This window comes from Myxine glutinosa, chromosome 5 (assembly GCF_964187855.1).
Source record: "Myxine glutinosa chromosome 5, kmMyxGlut1.1, whole genome shotgun sequence".
NCBI classification, from domain to species: domain Eukaryota; kingdom Metazoa; phylum Chordata; class Myxini; order Myxiniformes; family Myxinidae; genus Myxine; species Myxine glutinosa.
Window position 1 is genome coordinate 110,154,638 of NC_136265.1, and position 23,569 is coordinate 110,178,206.

Here is a 23,569-nt window from a genome sequence, read left to right on the forward strand (position 1 = left end):
CCAAACACTAAAATAAAAAATTTAACAAACCATTATCAAGTTTACAAAACCCACCCTTTACACACCATTTTTCCACAAAGGTTTGTAAATCATCTTTCATTTGGCAAAAAGAAAATTCCAAGCGTAACCTCGCCATGACCAGAGCCTTAAACACAATTACAACATCACATAAAATATCAGCATTTGCCAGGAGCTTTGCTTTTCTTGTCTGTAGATTGCTAATTTTCCAATATAAGTTAACAAGAGCAGTCTCAGAGCGTTTTTTGTAACTTAGTGGTATTCCAAAAATAAAAACCCATGTAGAAAAAGAAAAAAGTTCATACGATTAAAAAAGGTTGATAAAAACAAAAAACAAAGAAGGGAGAGAGTCTGACACAATCTACATAAGCATGGAAAAGGTCTTCAGAAATCATACAAAAAGGCCATTCCTCTGAATTATCCTCATTAAAACGATGTAATAAAACATTGGAGGGCAACACCATATGGGCGAGTCGCCAAGCAATATCACCAGCTCTTTTAACAATCGGTGAAACAAACATTGCAGACCATTGCGGATGGGAGGGAGACCCAGAAGGCAGTTTCTCTTTCCATCGAGCCCCAAAACAAACCGGCTGTAACGAGGGAAACCGGATTGAAATACACAAACGATAGTCTCTTTTTATCCTTGCTGGAAAGTGGTGATGAGGATAACAAGATAGATGTTGTGGCACTATCAGCCGGCAGGCTAGAGCAAGCACAGATCTGTGGTGGTGTATAGTGGTCACCAATGTTGGTGGTTAAGCTCAGGCCCAAGTGCCTAAAAACACACAGGCTTTCCTGTAGGACCTTGGCTACGCTCCTCAAAGATCTGATACCAGTTCTTACTTGAAGATGTCCTGCGGAGAACCAACTATTCCTGTTACAGTCACGAAGGTCCCGAGTCGTGCTCATGCCAGCACTCAAAAAACGTTGCACAAAAGCACGTGAGTGAGGAATAGCAGGAAAAAGGGCATTGTAGAAAAGGGGTTCCCGGAGAAACCTTTCACTGGTGTACGTCCCCATTTGCCGAGTTACTAAAATGGACCGCCAGACGTGCAAGACATCTTGGTAAAAGTCAGGGAGCAGCGAAGCATCGACATGTTGCAGCTCCATGAAAAAGTTCACAATTGTAGCCTAGCATGCTGGCTTGTTTTAATATACAGTTTGCAGTAGATTTCTAGGGCAAGGCCTCCAGAAATATAAAACGACGAGCTGTAGAGACTCGGAAGGCCATCACCCGACAAAGAATGTCCACAAGTCCATGACCCCCTTCCGCCAGAGGAAGGCATATAGTCTGGCCTTAGCCAGTGTTTGCCATCCCAAAAGAAGTCAAGTAAGCATTTTTGGATTGACAACACCAACGTTGCAGGTGGCTGCAAGGCAATCATTTTATGCCATTAGAGAGAGGGGCCACCAGGTTGTTAATGACCAGGGCATAACCTCGAAAAGACAAGGTCGACAAAATTCCTCTCCATCTGTTTAATTTATTGCTAATTTTGTTGAGCAAACCATCCCAATTCCTTTTGACAAAACCAGAGGTTCCAAGATAAACACCAAGGTATTTCACACCTTCTTTTCCCCATGTCAAATTCATAGGGAGAATTGGAAGGGCAGAAGGTGGCGTACCACCGACCCAAAATGCTTTGCATTTCGACCAATTAATTTGCATTGTCCATGCTTGAGAGTAGACCCGGAGACACTCAAATAGCAGAGCAATGTCATTACTGCTGCGAACAGCAACACATACATCATCAGCATAGGCCGAAATGATAACGGGCTTTTCTGATTGAGTCACTGAAAATCCCACAAGAGAAGATCGTAAACGAATCAAAAGGGGCTCAATGTAAAGAGAGTACAAGATTCCAGATAAGGGACAACCTTGCCGAATTCCCCTCCCAATCCACAAAGGTGAACAGAGACCATCATTGATTTTGATCAAGCCAAAAATGTGATTATACAATAAGGATACATAAGAAATAAAAGATGCCCCAAAACGAAATTGCTTTAAAATGTTAAACAAATACTCATGATTAACAGTCAAAAGCCTTTTCTTGGTCAATAAAAAAGAGACCGGTACGTTGTTGTTGAAATGCACACACATCCCACAGGTCTCGTACCAAAAAAATGTTATCGTGCATAGATCTGTGCATAACACAGCACGATTGATCCTGATGTATAACTGTGCTTAAAACAGTCTTCACACGGTTAGCTAACGCTTTGGCAAAAACCTTGTAATCTGTGCAGAGAAGAGAAATTGGGCACCAGTTCTGTATCAATTGCAGGTCGTTTTTCTTAGGGATAAGGCAAACAACTGCACGGCGATAACTAAGGGGTAACAATCCCTCACGAAGGCTATAAAAACACTGAGTGCAAAGCAGGACCAAGCTTGTCCCAAAAAGTTTTATAAACTTCAGCTGGTAGCCCATCAAAACCAGGAGCCTTATGATCAGCAAGGCCATCGAGCGCAGTTTTAAGTTCACCGAGAGTAATGTTCTCATCCAAGACATGTCGCTGATGCTCATCTATCTGCGGCAAATTGGTCGTAATATTCTGCATTGCAGGCACATCATTAGGCTTAAAGGAAAACACACTCAAAGTAAGACCGAACAAAATGAACAATCTCCGTATTATCACTAAGAATATGCCCATCACTAGCCCGAAGACGAAGCATTTGTTGGCTCGCCTTGGTCGTCTTCTCAAACTTAAAGAAACCTTTACAACATGTGTCTGAGGACAGTAAACCATTTACTCTCAGCCTGACCATTTTCTTGAATCTATTCCTTAAGCAGAGTTCGTTTTTCAAAGAGGAGTTAACACCGTTTTTCATCACCAAGGACCTCAGCACCTTCCTGCAATACGTAGAATTTCTTGTTTCAAGGCATCAATACATTAATTGTTTACTTTGAGAGCAATTGGTTTTGTATTGCTGACAGAAAACACGGATCTGCACTTCAGCATAGTCCCACCACTGACAGAGATTTAGGAAACGATGTTGGAAATACACAACCTTGTCCCAAAAAACCACGAAGGATGATTTAAAGAAAGGATCGCTCAGAAGTGAGGTGTTAAAAGACCAATACAAGGTGCGGCGTTTGAAATGAGGAAAAGAAAAACACAGTTTTACCAAAGAATGATCAGAGAAACCAGAAGGGACAATAGCCGTATATGTCACAAGATCGATAGCAGAGTTAGGAAAATAAAATTTATCAAGACGAGCAAGTGAAAGATGATTTAGTAAAACCCGACACCAGCTAAATTGCTGCAGGTTTGGGTGTTGTTGCCACCATACATCGTTGGTCATGCCGTGAAATTATATTGGAAAGAGGCCTACTTGAAGCTGGATGTGGCTCTGCACTGTTCCTATCTAAAGTTTGGTTTAAAGTACAATTAAGGTCACCCCCTAAGCACAACAACGTATCAGAAGAGAGGTGTCTCAGGAAATTAAAGGACTGATTAAAAAAAGTTCCTCTATCTGTACTATCGCTTGGAGCATAGATGTTAACAAACATAAATCGTTGCTGATTGTATTCAAACTCTACAGAGGCTAGATAACCTGGTACGATTTCCTTAAAGATAGGGGGGAGACAAACAAACGTGTACTGACAAAAAAAGCAATACCCGCACTCACAGAATCTGTATTACTAAAAAACCAAGTGCCAATCAGCTGTTGCTGCCAATCAGCCATGCAGTCTGCAGTGGCACGAGTTTCTTGTAATAAAAGTACATCAATCTTTTCCCTCCTGGCTAATTGCACAGTCTGGGACCTACGCAGCTGACTGCGCCCACCATTAATGTTCAAACTTGCTATGTTCATAAAAACATAGGCAGCAACACCGCCATTACAGGTTTAATTCTTTCCTTGCTGTGACAAGGTACCTCTTCAGTCTTTTCAGTGATTGATCAGAAATATGAAGGGCCGCAGATTATTGTACAACTTCCTGAGCCCCACTAATGAAGGCGTGAGTGTCATCGAAGAAATCGCAAATTTTCACGCGCCTTTTACGGTAAGTTTTTTGTAGGAAATCCATGATTTCAGCAGGAGGGACAGAGTCTCCAGAGACATGCTCCGATGAGAAGTCGGCCTCACCATCACCCAGTGAGACAACAGAAGAACCCCCATCAGTCACAATCATTGCATTGAGAGTCCATTGTCGAAGCAACGGGCTCATCAACGCGACAATCTGAGACTTCAACACTATCACCATGCTGACCATGAGCTTGACAAGGCTCAGCTGCCTCAATGGAGGGTTCGATCACAGACAGATCACTAGTTCCTACACACTCACCACTCCCCACAGAGGGAGGGGTGGCACAATCAACACAAGCTTCAGCAGGGGACACACATGGAGGCTCAACCTCACATGGAGGTTTACCCTCAGAACACCGGAGAGACTCAGGTGCTGTCTGGACAACACGTAAATTTTCAGCATTTATCACATTATCTCAAAATATTCTGAAGGCAGAGGAGGCTGAGGAATTACCTCAACTGGTGGAAACTGATGAGGAGGAGGTTGCGCTCCATCGTTACCTTCACTAACCACTTGAGCGTAGGTTGGAGGACAGGCCAAGACCTTATTATCAGGCTCGTTGAGGTCGCTCAAAGGTGAGAGGGTTCTTTTCCTGGTTCTCCGTTTGTCTACAATGGGGTTTGTGTCAGCACCACCCATACTGTTTACATCATCGACAACGATCTCAGTAGAGCCCTGATGTTCATCACCATTCAGGCTAGTGACTATCCGTGGACTTTTTCGGGCACGAGTTTTAAATGACCATATTGACCACACTCAAAACAAACTGGAGACTCTGTGGAGACAAAGACCCGATAAGTGTAACCTTCGACCTTGAAGGGCAATACCGCATTTAAAGAGGTTACACCACGCAGAAAATCATATAAACGAAACGACGAAAGGACATGACGTGTTTTAAACGGTTATTTTCCCCTCGTATAGGAACCATAGTAACTGAAGAGACGACAGAACCAAGTTTGTTTAGTTCAGTAACCAGGTCTTTGTTCTTAAGGAACGGAGGAGCGTTAGAGAGAGAAACCCGAACTGCCGGCGTGTCAAGTGGACATACCTGAACAAACACGTTGGGAGCAAAGAAAAGTCCATGCTCGACTATTTGAGCAACCATTGGTACTGTGGAAACAAAGATTACCACACGTTTATTCACGCGAGAAGCCGCGTTTACATCATCCAAACCGATTATCTCCGACGGCAAGGATAATGGTCTCGACGTCGATTCCCGATGGAGGTGAACAAACTAACCTGTGCTTCCGGGTTAGTGCTTCAAGAGATGTGTAACGAGAGCTATCCGCCATCGTTTCCACGTTTAAACAAAACATAAATGTATAACGGGTTAATGAAGCCAAAAGCTCCAGTAAACAAAATAAAATTAAATATATTTACGAAAAAAAACGGAAAAAGGTATTATGATTTGTAACACGAAGCGAAAAAAAACCGAAGAGGGAACCGCCCTAAGGGGGAACCTTTACCAGTCTCACCACATGTGCTCCCTCACTCTCAAGAGGGGGAAGGGATAACGTGGAAGGGGGATACACAAAAGACGGCACAAAGGTGAGAAGAGGTAAGGGGAGGGTCGAGATACAAACCACGAGCACGGAGCTAAAAGGCCAAAACACGAGCAGACGTCATGACACCACACCCAACGCACCAACAGCCAGCAGGTGGAGAGACAGAGACGGAGAGACAGAGAGACAGAGAGACAGAGAGACAGAGAGAGAGAGAGACAGAGAGTGGGGGAGGGAGAGAGAGATTGTTTTAAGCCTGCTTCATGTGTAGCTGGTGGGAGATGGGTTTAAACAAGCTTATTGTGTAGCTGATGGGAGATTGTGTTAAGGCTGCTTCATGTGTCGCTAGTGGGAGATGGTTTTAAGGCCGCTTCATGTGTCGCTAGTGGGAGATGGCTTTGAAGCTGCTTCATGTGTCGTTGGTGGGAGATGGTTTTAAACCTGCTTCATGTGTCGATGATGGGAGATGGTTTTAAGACCACTTCATGTGTCGCAGGTGGGAGATGCTTTTAAAGCTTGTTCATGTGTAGCTGATGGGAGATGGTTCTAAACCAGCTTCATGTGTAGCTGGTGGGGGATGGTTTTAAACCTGCTTCATATGTAGCTGGTGGGAGATGGTTTTCAGGCTGCTTCATGTGTAGCTGATGGGAGATGGTTTTAAACCTGCTTCATGTGTCGCTGATGGGAGATGGTTTTAAGGCTGCTTCATGTGTAGCTGGTGGGAGATGGTTTTAAAGCCGCTTCATGTGTCGCTAGTGGGAGATGGCTTTGAAGCTGCTTCATGTGTCGCTGGTGGGAGATGGTTTTAAGGCTGCTTCATGTGTCGCTGGTGGGAGATGGTTTTAAGGCTGCTTCATGTGTCGCGAGTGGGAGATGGCTTTAAAGCTGCTTCATGTGTCGCTAGTGGGAGATGGCTTTGAAGCTGCTTCATGTGTCGCTGGTGGTAGATGGTTTTAAGGCTGCTTCATGTGTAGCTGGTGGGAGATGGGTTTAAACAAGCTTATTGTGTAGCTGATGGGAGATGGTTTCAAAGCTTGTTCATGTGTAGCTGATGGGAGATGTTTTTAAACCAGCTTCATGTGTAGCTGGTGGGGGATGGTTTTAAACCTGCTTCATGTGTCGCTAGTGGGAGATGGCTTTGAAGCTGCTTAATGTGTCGCTGGTGGGAGATGGTTTTAAACCTCCTTTATGTGTCGCTGGTGGGAGATGGTTCTCAACCAGCTTCATGTGTAGCTGGTGGGAGATGGTTTTAAAGCTGCTTCATGTGTCGCTGGTGGGAGATGGTTTTAAGGCTGCTTCATGTGTAGCTGGTGGGAGATGGTTTTAAAGCTGCTTCATGTATAGCTGGTGGGAGATGGTTTTAAACCTCCTTTATGTGTCGCTGGTGGGAGATGGTTCTCAACCAGCTTCATGTGTCGCTGGTGGAAGATGGTTCTCAACCAGCTTCATGTGTAGCTGGTGGGAGATGGTTTTAAAGCTGCTTCATGTGTCGCTGGTGGGAGATGGTTTTAAGGCTGCTTCATGTGTAGCTGGTGGGAGATGGTTTTAAAGCTGCTTCATGTGTAGCTGGTGGGAGATGGTTTTAAACCTCCTTTATGTGTCGCTGGTGGGAGATGGTTCTAAACCAGCTTCATGTGTAGCTGGTGGGAGATGGTTTTAAAGCTGCTTTATGTGTCGCTGGTGGGAGATGGTTTTAAGGCTGCTTCATGTGTCGCTGGTGGGAGATGGTTTTAAGGCTGCTTCATGTGTCGCTGGTGGGAGATGGTTTTAAGGCTGCTTCATGTGTCGCTGGTGGGAGAAGGTTTTTAGGCCGCTTCATGTGTCGCTGGTGGGAGATGGTTTTAAGGCCGCTTCATGTGTCGCTGGTGGGAGATGATTTTAAACCTGCTTAATGTGTAGCTGGTGAGAGATGGTTTTAAACCTGCTTCATGTGGTTTAAATGTTTATGTGGTTTTAAACTTCATGTTTAAACCTTCATTTAAACCTGCTTCAAAACCATAAACCTCTCCTTCGACAAATACACTAAACAGATCACAAAGTCAGCCTTCTTTCACCTGAAAAACATTGCCCGTCTCCGCTCATCCCTCTCCTCCACGGCTGCAGAAACCCTCATCCACGCCTTCATCACCTCCCGTCTGGACTACTGCAATAGCCTCCTCTATGGTTCACCCTCAAAAATCACCAATAAACTCCAATACATTCAGAACTCCGCTGCCCATCTACTCACCCATTCCCGGTCCCGTGACCACATCACCCCCGTCCTTTACAAGCTTCACTGGCTCCCCATCCCCCAGAGAATCCAGTACAAAATCCTCCTCTTGACATACAAAGCCCTCCATAACCTGGCCCCATCCTACCTGGCTGACCTCCTCTCCAGACACTCCCACCCGCAACCTCCGCTCTGCTGGTACCAACCTCCTGACCCCCTCCATCCGGACCAAATTCCGATCCTGGGGGGACAGGGCCTTCTCCATCGCTGCTCCCACCCTCTGGAACTCACGACCTCACACCATCAGAGACTCCTCCTCACTCACCAAATTCAAAACATCACTAAAGACCCACCTGTTCAACACTGCATTCAACATTCAACCCACAGCATTTAACCCCTGACTATCTCTTCTCCTTCTCCCTCCTTTTGCTTTAAATATTTCCCTATTGATTCTTGTCTTTTTGCAATTGTTGTTTTCATGTATTGTTATGCATTATGTTTTCCACTCTGTCAAAGCGCCTTTGGGCTTCTTGAAAAGCGTTATACAAAATAAATGAATTATTATTATTATTATGTGTAGCTGGTGAGAGATGGTTCTAAACCAGCTTCATGTGTAGTTGATGGGACATTATGTTAAAGGTGCTTTATGCGCAGCAGGTAGGGGATGATTTGTGCTCCTACAAAAACCACGAAAAGCTGAAGCAGACGCCATAACAGGAGAAGCAGGTCACATTTTATAAACCGGGAATATATCTCAATGGTATATCTCAATTTTGGAGATGTGAAAGGATAGACAAGAGAAATGTACCCCCACCTTTGAGTTGTCAAGGCTGGGTTGGAATGTCGGCCCAGCTATAAAGTGAGCCTGTGGTTTTGCATGCAGTCCGAGGCATCCATGTGCACCACCCATAGGACCCAACTGTCAGCAGGTTGAACAGCTGCTTGCTCTTTTTTTTTTTTCGAAAGGCAACCAGCCCTTCGAAAATATCGCGAGTATGTGAATACCGCACACGCAAGCTGATTGAGGCCTTTGCCATGCAGTGGAATTAAAACAGCACATGGATGATGATACAACAACAACAACGTGCATTTTAAAGGGCATTTTCCCTGCTAGAGCGGGGGTTAGCCTTGCGGTCCCCATGAACATCTTCTCCATTTTGCCCTATTTTCTGCATCTCTCCTTGTTAACCCCCTTGCCCGCATTTCTTCTTCCACCATCTTTAGCCAAGTCTCTCTCGGTCTTCCCCGTCTTCTACTTCCTTCTACATTCATTTCCATCACTCTTCTCAACCAGTCACTTTCATCCTTCCTCAACACATGACCAAACCATCTCAACCTGTTCCTCTTCACAGCATCAATCACAGGCTCTATTCCCATCATCTTTCGCAATTCATCATTTGTCTTCCTCTCTCTCAACGATACTCCGCACATCCGTCGAACCATTCGCATTTCCACCCTTTCCAACCTTCGTTGCTGCTCTACGTTCATTACCCATGTCTCGCTCCCATAAATCATAACACTTCTCACACATGCAGCATACACCTTTCCTTCAGCTTCAACGACACTCCCCTCATCATCAACACGCCACTCAATTCCCGAAACTTCTTCCATGCACATCTCACTCGAGCAACCGTTGCCGAGTCTGATCCACCTTCTCCATTCAGCATGTCTCCGAGGTAGCAAAATGTTTTCACACCTTCCAGCTTCACGCCGTCTCCAAGATCCAACTCAACATTTCCTCCATCTGCAGCTCCCTCTGTGCACACCTTACATTTGAATGTAGCTGCCACACTGGTTAATGACCCTCTCAGACCACTACATTTTTGATGAACCCACTCAGCGCACATTGTACACTGAATGGAGTTCACTCCGACACCCTTCCTACACACAGCACAGGGCCACTTCCCAGTTCTTTCCACCTCACCACATGCTTTACCACTTGCCATCACCTTCGTCTTTCTGATATTCACCCTCAGACCTTTTGTCTCCATACATTCCTTCCACGTGTTCATCTTTTCCTTCAGTCCATCCATACTTTCCACAATCAACACCAGATCATCTGCATACAACTCCCACAGTAAACCCTCCTTTACGTTGAGCCAGCACCTCCATCACAGCTACAAATAGTAGTGGACTTAGTACCGGCCCCTGATGCACTCCCACCTTCACCTCAAACTCACCACTGTTCCCGTCCTTCGTCCTTACAGCTGTGCGCGCTCTTTTGTACATTGCCATCACTACTCTGATCAACCATTCCTCCACTCCTAACTTCCTCAATGCCCATGTCAATACTTTGCGTGGAACCCGATCGAATGCTTTCTCCAGATCAACAAACCCAAGAAACAACTTCTTCCTCTTCTCCATGTACTTCTCCTGCAACTGCCTCACAATGAAAAGCGCGTCTGTCGTTCCTCTTCCTGGCATGAATCCAAACTGCATTTCGTCGATCTTCACTTTCTTCCTTATCCTCCTCTCCAACACCCTTTCCAATACCTTCATTCCATGCTCCAATAACTATCGCTCGGTACGAGCCACACTCCAGAGGGTCACCTTTCCTCTTGTATAGAGGGACGAGGGTACTCAGTTCCCAATCCACTGGAATGCGGCCTTCTTTCACCACCAGATTACAGATCTCTGTCATTCTCTTCACACCCCAACTTTCTGCTGCCTTCAACATATCTCCCACAACTCCTGTCGGCCCTCCCGCTTTTCTACCCTTCATTGCTTTTATTGCTTCCTCAACTTCCTTCTCAGTTATCTTCTCTGCCGGTCCTAAAACTGGGTTACTCTCTATGTTGCCATCCCATTCATTCTCTGTATTCAACAGCATTTCCATATATCTTTTCCATCTTCCTTTAATTCCATCTGGGTCCACAACGATTTGTCCCACTTCATCCTTCAAGCAACTCACCCCCATCACATCACACCTCTCTTTCGCTATCTGCTTTGCAATCCTGAATACTGCTTTCTGACCCTCTTCCGAATCCAAGCGTTCTCCGAACATTTTCCTACATGCCTCCTGCGCCTTTGCTACCTCTTTCTTTGCAGCCATCCAAAACCTTGATCTTTTCTACCCCCGCTAATTCACCCCAGATCCACCTTGTTTGAAATTCCAACTTCTTTCCTGGAAGTCCTGGCAGTGTCCATATGTTTTATACCTCTCCCACCGCCCCCTTCCCACGCCCCCCCCCCCCCAAAGCCCTCGCCCTCTCTCAGATCTCTCGATGTCTCCATGTCTCTCGGTCCCTGCTCTCAAATGTTGTGTTTGTGTCCTTCCCCCTCTCTCCCCATCTTGTCTACCGCTCCCTATGTTATATGTTTTATGTGTTTTATGTGTCGGTTTGTCTTTCTGTGTGATTAATGTTCGTTCTTTCACGAGCCTCGATCTTGTATACAACAAAAAAAAAAAAAAAAAAAAAAAAAAAAAAGCCTTCCTGGCTGCCTTATAACCTTCATGCTCTGCTGTTTCTGCTCCCGTACCCTTCGCCTTCTGCCACTCCTTGAACTTCTTCCTCTTCTCGTCAATCCTCTTTCCAACTTCATCATCCCACCACCATGTTTCCGAGTGCCTCGGTGGTCCTTTTGTCCATCCACATACCTCACCAACGGCTCCCAACAGACTAGCTTTCATTGACATCCAACCACTTTCAAGCTCAACCACATCATCCTCGACCCTACTCAGCCTCTCTTTTAATGCCTCCCTTACTGTCACCTCTTTCAACCTCCACACCTTCATTCGCGGTTGGTACTTCACCCGCCGAGCTCTCCTCGCACCTTTCACCCTTACGTCGCAGACAACCAAGTGGTGCTGTGAAACAGCCTCCTCCCCCGGGATCACCTTTGTGTCCCGGAGGTGCCCCCTATCTCGCCTATGCACCATCAGGTAGTCAACGGTTGTCGTCGACCCACCTGACGTGTATGTAACAAGCTTATTATCCTCTTTCTGGAACTGAGTATTACAAATCAACAAATCAGCTCCATCAGCAAACTCAAAAATCCTTTCACCTTCTCCATTTCTCACACCATATCCGTAACCCTCATGAACTCCGTCAAAACCATCCATACTCCTTCCCACATGTCCATTTAGGTCTCCTCCTACCACAACAACTTCCTCATCTTTCACGTTTTCCATCAGCTTCTCTATCGCACACCAGAACTTGTCCTTCTCTTCATCGCTTCGACCAACCTGCGGAGCATATCCCGAGATGACGTTCACCAAGAGCTTTCCAATCATCATTTTCACCATCATCAACCTATCACTCACTCTAGTCACACTCACCACACTGTCTACAAACTCCTCAGAAAACAGGACACCAACACCATTCACGCCCTCCAGGCACCCTTGCCACACAAACTTGTATTTCTGTCCCTGCCTACCCTTCACCATTCTCACACCACTTCCCTTCCATCTCGTCTCTTGCACACAACATATGTCCACTCTTCTTCTGACCAATACTTCCACCACTTCTCCTGATCTCCCTGTCATTGTCCCTACATTCCATGTCCCAAACCTCAGAAACCGATCTCCACTTCGGGCTGTACCCTGCCCACATGTAGTTGTAATTGTCATGGTTCTCTTTTTGAGGCAATGTTTTTATGGCCGGATGCCCTTCCTGACACCAATCCTCTTAGTCGCCTTTTACGACACGCAGGGATACGGCGTACCTATTCTTATCCAGGGTACACACTGGGAAACGTTTAAAACATGGAAATTCTGGGGGGTGGGGGAGGGGGGGGCGGCGGCGTCAGCATCACGGCTGCGTTTTAAACATATTTAAATAAATATTTAAACAAAACCATGAAAAACAATCTGGGAAAAGTCTCTAAGTGAGAACGTGGATTTGAGAAAGCAGGAGCAGAGGTGAAAGAAAAACGAGATATAGGGGGCGGGGCACAAGTCGAGACGAGGAGGCCGCACGAGACACCAGGCCGCACGAGGCGCGAACAAAGAAAAGACTAATTACACATAAATTTGCAACAACTACAAAACCAAAACCAAATAGAAACACACAATAACACATACACAACAAAATACGCAGCGGAAATTTGACAAAGAAACGAACGGGAAAACACTCAAACTTTGATGCCGTGGAGAGGTCGAAGCAAGCCCCGTCCATGGATGATGATGATGATGATGATGGCAATTTCATGTTAAGCATGTTGGAATCTATCTTCTAAAAGGAGCCCTGTCTGTCTGTCTGTTGTGCTATAACTTGAGAACGGATTTACCAATTTCAGTGAAACCAACGTTAGTCGTTAAAGGCGGCAAAAAGGGTTGGCGTCAGGAAGGGCATCCGGCCGTAAAACATTGCTTCAAAAAGGGGACCAAAAAAACAACAACAACCACGATTCCCGAAAAAGGCCAACCCCCGCTTTGCGGGGAAAAATGGCCTCGAAAGGTGGTTATTTTTTTTTTTATAGTGAAACCAACGACAGTGGATTCAGGGAACTCCTAGGAAGGTTTGAGATGCAAAGAAAATAAGAAAAAGGAGGAAGGTTTGTGTGTGGGTGCATGGGTGCATGTGGCGAGACTGCAAACACCAACTTGCGATGCTGGTTATCATGCATGGATGGCAGGATCTATCAGGAATACTATTTTTTGTTCTTGCCCCACAGATTAGCCATTGCAGCAAAGCTTGGTCATCCCGCCAGTGACAGATTATGCTGAAGCCAAATCCCAGAATGAAAACAAATCTTTTTCTCTCAATACCAAGGCCAATGGAAGAGCCAAATGTACACAATTTGATGGCTTTGAGCAGCAGAATGAAGCGATTATCAAACCACGGCAAATCAACAATGTCGACATTATGTTGACAAAAGAACCTTCATCCATAAATGTCACTGCACACAAACGAGAGACCTTCATGGAATCAAACTCCTCGGTGCTGGCCTTGATGTGCCGATGCCTGGCCACCATTTCAGATAAAGTGTGTGTGCACTCCTCCACGCTCTTGAGAGCACCGATGCGCTTCGTGATCTTCTCCATACGCGTCTGGTCCTGCATGCCACGGCGCCACTCTGATAAGGATAGCAATAATAGCACAAATCACGATAACAACAGAAAACATTCCACTCAAAACAAAGAAGCTCAATCAACATCCCAAGAGGCCTCGATGGTATCAAGATCGTGTCTGACCAGATTCGGATTTTTTTTTTAACCTCTCCCACCTCTTTGACCATGGTCTTGATAAGACGATTGGCTGCGTCAAGATCGTCTGGGTGGCCGCTTTTCAGTAGCCTCGCCAGAAGCTGCGGAAGTGGAGAGAATCGGTGCAGCCAAGCAGACAAAAGTAACAAGCACGAAAAGTGCAAATATGTAAGCAATTTCATCTTGAAACCTTGTACTCAAGGTCACTCAAGCGTCATCAGGTCTAAAGGGCGCTACGAGATGGGACAAAGTGAGATGTCTGAAAAAAAGTAATGATGAAAAATATAAATAAAGGTGTGCTTTCCTTGGCACCTTCGACTTCTCTTCATCCTCAAAAAGTGGGTTGCTGGGCCGGGGTGGTGGTGGTGGAGGAGGTGCAAAGTAGCCCTGGTTGTCATTTGGTAACTTAGGATCTTGTTGGATGACCCCTGGTAAACATTTGAGCACAATGATAACATTATTACCCATGACCCCAAAGTATACCTCCCCTTTATTTGTTTATTTTTTAAGAACTCGTTTTTTCCAAATTACCGCATTTTTCGGCGTACAAGTAGAACAAGTAGTTTCAACGTACATACCAGTAGTAAATGCCATTGTGGAGCACACACACACGGCGATGCGGATTGGTCAATTGGTTTATTTAAATTGGTTAATTTCCCCATTTTTACCTCCACCACCAAAGGTGGACAGGGGTTATTTGTCTTAGTCCATGGGCTGGATAGACCCACCGTGTACCCCCCCCCCCCCCCCCCCACAGATTCCTCACCCACTGGTATATTTTTGTCCATTAGGGTCTCCTTGATGAAAAAAAAGATGTTAACAAGGAAAATGTAGGGATGGACTTTATGTTATCACCCTATTTTCATAGGTACCCCCGAGACGACATTTTGGGATTTTTGAATATTTAATTTAAGGGGGTATGGTTACTTTTTTGGCTAGTATGTCAGTTTCAACAATCTGATCATTACAATTTATATATCATTTAAAAGGTAATTTAATTACCTGTCCAATGGTGTATTAATATTTCAGCTACCACCACTACTCATATATCTACAACCGTTTGAAGTGATTATATATCGACAAGTCTCATAAAACATCGAAAATATCCCTCGTATACCAAAACATATTTTTAAATATTTTTTTAAAACAGGTACACGCTATTAATGAGTATTTATAAGATGGAAACACATACAAGAAGATAATCAAAACATATTTTGACTTTCAGATTATTATAAGCCTCAGGAAAATGTGAAAAACCAAGATGGCCGCCAAATCGTCATACGAAGATCTGTAAATTATCATATTTTCCCTCTCAGATGAGATACATACATGAATGTATCTCAGAATGTATACATGAATGTAAAGCAGTTCCTTTTGTATGTTTTCAGACCCAAGGAATCCATTTCCACCAATGTGTTTAGAAAATAAGTGCAACTTATCAAGATGGCAGCCATGTCCAATTGAAAATTGCTGAACATCAATTATGTTTTAACATTTTTGTACCATCGTGAAATTATCGTTACAACAATGAAAGGTTGTTTTGTACAGTTTATGACCGAATCCTGTTTTTGTATCATTTCAGGTATATGTTCCATAACGATGTGTAGCCCGTGATCAAGATGAAACGGCCTAAAAGACGCAAATGTGAACAAGAGCGTGGAGATGACCCTGTAGATCAGCCTGATATCTGTGTCATCCATTTTACAGACTTCGCCGGAAAACTTCACTTACCTTACACAAGAAAGACTCGACAAGCTTCAAGAGATTTGCAAAAAACGACTCTCAAGCAGCAACGTCTCCGTATCGAATGCCCGATGTCTGTTCCCAGGTTCCAGACACACTCAAGTCAGCATGGTTAACACCGTCCAACTTGGTTGTCCAACTTCTTTCGAAGCTTCTTCGGAGTACCTGAGGCACTCTTGGACTGCCCTGTACTCTGTTATTGGTCAGTTGATCACTGGATAGTAGTCAATGGTTGTGGTCTTGGTTGGCTTCTCTCCAGTGTCGATACATATCCAGCCCAACCTGATACTGCTTGATTTGACCTGTCACTATGCAGCCTTGCAAGTACCCAGAGCATGTTTTGATGAACAGTTTTCTTCTGAGCTGCTTCTCTGTCTACACATTCCCATCTGTGGATATTGTATGGTGGGCTCTTTCTCTGGGTTACATAGCAGTCTGGAAGAGGAGCAGACTCTATTGTCAACGATCTTTCTCTGCTTCTCTGTGAGATGTCCTGCTCTGGAGGGTTCACTTCCATTGGTTGTGGTGCATGTTCTGGTTGCGATGTGGATACAGAAGATGGCCCGACTTCCTGCAGCATGATTCCATGGCTGGTATGTATAGATCCGGATGCAGTATTTTGATCGAAATTGTCAAAATCAGAATGGAAGGTTGAACGTGCGGGTGGATTCCTGTTGATTTGCATGGGAAGCAGTGCTGATGAGCGCTGAAGCATAGTTGCTAATGCGGTTTCCAGTTCCAGTGAAAAGCTGTAGCTTTCGGAGTGTCCAAATCGATTCAACAGAGCCGTCGGTTCAGCTTCTAAACATGTGGCGCAGTGTAAGATGTGCTTGGGCATCTTCCATTGACCATTTGTTACAGCTCTGCAAAGATCTTGTCCGATTGACGCAACCAATCTAGAAAGTCGGACAGAAGATTCTTCTTTGTGTGTTCCTGTCAGCAAGATATACAGAAACCTGTTCAATTCTGATGGGATGACATTATCGAGACTTTCTTCTAGATATCTTGCAGTGGGTGGCCATTTCAGTTGTTCTGCTTCTCTATAGGCGCACAGTATTGCCGATCTCATGCTTATGGCCACATCTTTAGTGTTGTCAGCCGTACCTAGTATATACGCGTGACGTATGGCATCACTCATACAAATTCTAGTGTAATATACTAGGTATGTCCCAAACTGACCACTGGCCTTGCTTCTAAGCGATACAAAGGAAATATCTACATATTGGCGTCCTAGTTTAGATTTGAGATTCTCGGCTCTATAGTTGGTGTTGGGGAACTGGGTTTTGTTAAGAGCATCGACATAGGCATCCTTCAGGTAGTCTAAGCATAGAACCTCATTCTTAGTTATGATCTGCTCATCGACAATGGCGCACACTGCTGAAAATGCATTGTGATGAGCCATACTCATGTCTTGTTGCTCTTCTTTCGCTTCCACATTGTCGCTGCGCCAATACGACGGATCCTGGATATATTTGGTTCGGCATGACTGATGGTAGCGGGCTTCACTTGCAAATAGATCGTATCCCTTGATGCGACGCAACATGTCATCGTCTGACTTTTTCGTTGCCCTTTCAAGACATTTTCACCACCGCCAATCTCAAACTTCCATGTCGCCTCGGTGGTCTAGCTTCCATGTTGCTTGACCTTTTTTCGTCCTTGCTTGTTGCAGAAGATGGAGTCAGGCTGGAAGATAACTTTGTCTGTGTCGTCGGATGAACGTCTTGTTGGCCGAGATGTACCAGATCGAGATGTACTGGGCTCATCTACAGAGGAAGCTCCGCATAAGCGATTGAGGTTCATGGTGAACCTTTGATAGCAGTGACGGTGGTAACCATGCTGACTTGTGAGTGTGTCTGGAACCTGGGAACAGACATCGGGCATTCGATACGGAGACGTTGCTGCTTGTGAGAGTCGTTTTTTGCAAATCTCTTGAAGCTTGTCGAGTCTTTCTTGTGTAAGGTAAGTGAAGTTTTCCGGCGAAGAGTCTGTGAAATGGATGACAGATATCAGGCTGATCTACAGGGTCATCTCCACGCTCTTGTTCACATTTGCGTCTTTTAGTCTGTTTCATCTGATCACGGGCTACACATCGTTATGGAACATATACCTGAAATGATACAAAAACAGGATTCGGTCATAAACTGTACAAAACAACCTTTCATTGTTCTAACGACAATTTCACTCTGGTACAAAAATGTTAAAACATAATTGATGTTTAGCAATTTTCAATTGGACATGGCTGCCATCTTAATAAGTTGCACTTATTTTCTAAACACATTGGTGGAAATGGATTCCTTGGGTCTGAAAACATACAAAAGGAACTTTCATTCATGTATGTATCTCATCTGAGGGAAAATATGAGAATTTACAGATCTTCGTATGACGATTTGGTGGCCATCTTGGTTTTTCACATTTTCCTGAGGCTTATAATAATCTGAAAGTCAAAATATGTTTTGATTATCTTCTTGTATGTGTTTCCATCTTATAAATACTCATTAATAGCGTGTACCTGTTTAAAAAATATATTTAAAAATATGTTTTGGTATACGAGGGATATTTTCGATGTTTTATGAGACTTGTCGATATATATTCACTTCGAACGGTTGTAGATGTATGAGTAGTGGAGGTAGCTGAAATATTAATACACCATTGGAGAGGTAATTCAATTACCTGTTAAATGATATATAAATTGTAATGATCAGATTGTTGATACTGACATACTAGCCAAAAGAGTAACCATACCCCCTTAAATTAAATATTCAAAAATCGCAAAATGTCGCCTCGGGGCATACCTATGAAAATAGGGTGATAACAAAGGCCATCCCTACATTTTCCTTGTTAACATCTTTTTTTTTCATCAAGGAGACCCTAATGGAGACCGTAATGAACTGAGTACCAGTTCACTGGTAATTCCCTGCTTGTCGTAAAAGGCGACAAAAAGGGTTGGCGGCAGGAAGGGCATCCGGCCGTAAAACATTGCTTCAAAAAGGAGACCGAAAAACAACAACCACGGTCCCCGAAAAAGGCCAACCCCCGCTTTGCGGGGAAAAATGGCCTATAAATGTGTTTTTTTTTGTTTTTTTTTAAGGAGACCCTAATGGACAAAAATATACCAGTGGGTGAGGAATCTGGGGGGGGGGGGGGGGGGGTGCACGGTGGGTGTATCCAGCCCATGGACTATTCTACTGGGTCCTACTAATCGGAAAAATGATGTCGCCATTTTTTTCTGTTGACCTTTTGTGACCTTGACTCAAGGTCAAAAGTTCAAACGTCATTGCAGTGACCATACTTCATTCAAAGTATATCGACCTTGGTACCAAAATGTGGTAAATTTCACAAGGAACATTGATTATGACATTTGTTTTGTCATTTGCCCTCTCAGATGTTTGCAATATGCAAATTAATAAGCAAATTACCTAATTAGAGAAAAAATATGCATAATTAACATATCGTCTTCACCGTACACGTAAATCCCATCACTTCGCATTATTATTGAATGCCAATCATTTGTTACCATCTCAAATGTGTTCTGCTGGATCCTAAACTGGAAAAACGTTTTGTTGATGAGGCAAAAGATGACATAGCGGTGTTAATTGGGACATACTATCCATCGCTAAATGAAATATTATTTTCAAATCGATGAATTAAAATATAATTTACATAGTACGTTCGATCCAGGGTTATCATTTGAAAGTATTAAATAATTTGACTTACCAATGGGCACTAATAAAAATCAAGGTATGAATGAGGTTGACTGTAGACCTACATGTAGATACTACAGGTCATTGTATCTTACAAAAGCATTAATTCTTTATCTTAACAGGATTGGAGTCCTTCCCTCAAAAGAGCAAACAGAATATATGTGTGATGCAAACAAGCAAAGTGATTTGGACATCTGCCAGAATCAATTTCGTGTTTTTAGGCAACGAATTAAATGTTAAAAATACTAACAATGGCTAAAAACCCAACCAACATGAGCAAATCAGCATGATGAATGAATAGTATAAAGATAAGCATTGGGAACTTGAATCCAAAAATCGATATTCCAGACATCCGACTTATTTTGCTTGATCGCGTCACATGCTTAAAATGACATTTGACATTTCACTTTGGGTCAAGGTAAGTAAAGTTAAGAACATGTCAACAGAAAACAATGAGCAACATGTTCTTCCAGTTTAGGATCCAGCAGAACACATTTGAGATGGTAACTAATGATTGGCATTCAATAATAATGCGAAGTGATGGGATTTACGTGTATGGCGAAGAGTATATGTTAATTATGCATATTTTTTCTCTAATTAAGTCATTTGCTTATTAATTTGCATATTGCAAACATCTGAGGGGGCAAATGACAAAACAAATGTCATCTATATAATAATAGCGTAAGGACTCGACTTTGTTATCCCTTTTACGCCGCACCCAGTGACCCGATGCCCACGGCACTAATGGATTTACGATCTACTAACCGCGCTCTTTGTTTATCACGTACAGCCATACTCTAAAAATTGGAATTAGCAGACGTTGGGGCCCAAAAGCATCCGATTAACTGCCAATACGACACCATCTTATTGGCGTCTGCTGGGTGAAGGCGAAGCAAGCCGTCCGCCGATTGGACAGTCGAAGGCGACAGCAAGCCGTCCACTGAGTGGACAATCCTGAGCATGCATTTGTGCCGGTGTCGTCGATCGTGGTGTACGCTAACCTCATCAGGTGGGTTTACCATAATTTCTTCCAACCGCGCTCTTTGTTTATCACGTACAGCCATACTCGAAAAATATGAATTAGTCGACTTTGGGGCCCAAAAGCATCCGATTAACTGCCGATACGACGCCATCCTCCCTTCCGTGGATGTTCCACGGGTTTCGGCTAGTGATCAATGTTCCTTGTGAAATTTACCACATTTTGGTACCAAGGTCGATATACTTTGAATGAAGTATGGTCACTGTAATGAGGTTTGAACTTTTGACCTTGAGTCAAGATCACGAAAGGTCAACAGAAAAAAATGGCGACATCATTTTTCCGATTAGTAGGACCCAGTGGAATACATTTATAGTGGTTGTGCAAAATTAACATGAACTGCACACGAAATTGAAATCGAGTACACAGGCCCCCCACTAGTACTTCCAGGGTCATGAATATTACGGACCTACTTTGTGCATATTATTTGAATTTCTTTGTGGGACGACTTTACGGATAAAATTAGGAATATGAAGTTTTTTTTTTAACATGTTTGTTATCATACAGAGAGGTACAGTATTTAAAACAAGCTACTAAATCATTATGTCTTCAACAATAGCAAATTCGATCCATGGACTTCAGAGGGGAGGGGGGAGGGGGTGGGGGAGAAGGAGGAGGTGGAGGAAGGGGGGATTGGGAGGGTGTGTGGAGGGGGGATTGAGGGTGTGGGGAGGGGGATTGGGAGGGTGTGTGGAGGAAGGATTGGGAGGGTGAGAAGTGTATTGACTTGAATGCCGAACAAATATGGTACAAAACATCCGATATGCGTGATATGGGCAGGATAAAAAAGGGCCACGTACCTTGCCTTTTCAGCATTTTGTAAGCATCCTGAATCTTCGTCTCATTAGAAATGCCAACTGTCCAACTGTACATCAACTCCACAATTTTATTTTTTACCTTGGCAGTGGAACGGGCACCGAGGTACTGCAGGGAAAAATAATTGGTCACAACAGTTGTCTTCCTGCTGCAGCATTAAGGCACAAATGTGGCAAAAACAGATGCTTAAAACGTGCTAACATAGTGCGCCTCGCCGTTGGTAAAATAAGACAATATATATTTACAAACACTCTCGTACCAACACAAACCTCACCAATGACAAGACTGAACATTCAACCATGCAGAACCTTGCATACAAACAGGCAGACAGTAGATCTGGGAATTAGTGATCTCTCGTGAACGAGACAACGTACGAGTGACAATATTACACTCGCGATAATATTTACAACCGCTAAGAAAGTGCAAATTGTTGGCAAACCTTTGGTGAGAGAACCTTAATGAGTTCATTCAAAAAGCGATACTTCCCGACCTCGGTGTGAAATCGTGCGCCACAGTTCCGCATGCACGCCTCCAGTACCTGCACGCAGTAAGTAGGACCAGCAGCAGGCAATGACCAAAAACATCCTTCGAAGGCAAATCCATTACATTTACAACCTACAGTTAGGCCGATACAAACGAAATACGAACGAAATATGAAGGGTTGGCGTCAGGAAGGGCATCCGGCCGTAAAACATTGCTTCAAAAAGGGGACCGAAAAACAACAACAACCACGGTTCCCGAAAAAGGCCAACCCCCGCTTGCGGGGAAAAATGGCCTCTAAAGGATGATGATGATGATGATGAGTTAGGCCGATGGATATTTTGGTACAAAAAAAAACTTTAAAATACAACACATGGTCGAAGCAACTCCGAAGGATGAAACAACCATGAGGATTTTGGCCATTATGTCCATTTCACATGCTTCGTTTTAGTGCCCGTTGCAGGTTTCCGAGGCCTTTAAATAAACCACATAGCACACACACTGTGACAGCATGGAGAGAAACCCAGAAAGGACAGGATGACGACACTCTTTCCTGGTTGTTACCAAGCCAACTGAGTTTTTTTCACTAACAATCTGTCAGTGGCATGGTCATTGTCCTTCGACCAGCTCGTTCCCAGAAGCTGATAAACCGACGACAACGATTAGGGATCGTTTTGTTCATTGTATCGGCTTTGGCCCAATTTCGCAATGGTGAAGAATCACTTAAAATATTCTTGGTTACACACATTCAACAAAATCAAATCGAATCGTGACACACACACACACACACACACACACACACACACACACACACACACACACACACACACACACACACACACACACACACACACACACACACACACACACACACACACACACACACACACACACACACACACACACACACACACACACACACACACACACACACACACACACACACACACACACACACACACACACACACACACACACACACACACACACACACACACACACACACACTGTGAAGACATCAAATCAATGATAGTCTGTATGCAGACATTCACTGTCCTCCAGGTGGCTCTGGACAGTATATGGCTTGTGGCTGAATCTTCATGCAGCAAAAGTGTTGCATACTGCAAGAGGCCTTGATGGTATACAAAAAACCTACCTAGCAAGACCTTTTGCAGTATGGACAACATTTCGCTGGAGGAAGATGGTGCCACACGCCGTACGTCCAGCACTGCTGCCTGGAAGAACGGAATGGTTGCAGCTTCTTCCCTTAGCACCACAGAGTCCTGGCTTTAATGCCATTCAACGTGTCTGGGCTGACATAGATCAGAAATGGTGGAAAAGCCGACGTATGCAAGTATGCAAATTATGCAACAGAATCTACTCCCCACTTTGCAAAATCTGCATCAGGCTGTGAAAAAATACAATTGATTCGATGCTTACTCAGGTTCAAGCACCATATATCAAAGAACATCAAATACGAACGGATGTATACCGTGTGTGTGCGTGTCTGCGTGCGTCTAACATGTCTGCGTGCGTCTCACGTGTCTGCGTGCGTCTCACGTGTCTGCGTGCGTCTCACGTGTCTGCGTGCGTCTCACGTGTCTGCGTGCGTCTCACGTGTCTGCGTGCGTCTGAACACAACCTCAGATCATTCAAAATGGTTATTGCCAGTAACCATTTTGTAAAACTGAATGTGCAGCATCTAAATGAAGATGTCCAAATGTCACACACGTCCATGCCTGTGGGATTCCCATGGGTGACCCCACTAGTGTTTTCAGGTTATCCGTCGGGCTGTCTGTCGGTCCGTCCGTCCGTGATAGGTTTTCGTTATCGCAATAACTTGAGAATAGAACGGCTGAAGGGATCTTAGTCAAACTGGGTGCAGTTA

At 44.2% G+C, this 23,569-nt stretch overlaps 1 protein-coding gene across 1 annotated transcript in view; it reads right to left on the reverse strand.

Moving 5' to 3' along the window:
* The window catches only part of LOC137414062 (ADP-ribosylation factor-binding protein GGA1-like), a 98,191-nt gene that overhangs the window by 47,936 nt on the left and 26,686 nt on the right, over nt 1–23,569 (reverse strand). Inside the window, exons 4-9 of the mRNA XM_078777403.1 lie at nt 21,641–21,739; nt 21,186–21,309; nt 14,218–14,333; nt 13,926–14,006; nt 13,542–13,755; nt 9,816–10,021 (exon numbers count right to left, since the gene is read on the reverse strand). Coding sequence (XP_078633529.1) covers nt 9,816–10,021; nt 13,542–13,755; nt 13,926–14,006; nt 14,218–14,333; nt 21,186–21,309; nt 21,641–21,739 — 840 coding nt within the window. The remainder of the gene's footprint in view (nt 1–9,815; nt 10,022–13,541; nt 13,756–13,925; nt 14,007–14,217; nt 14,334–21,185; nt 21,310–21,640; nt 21,740–23,569) is intronic.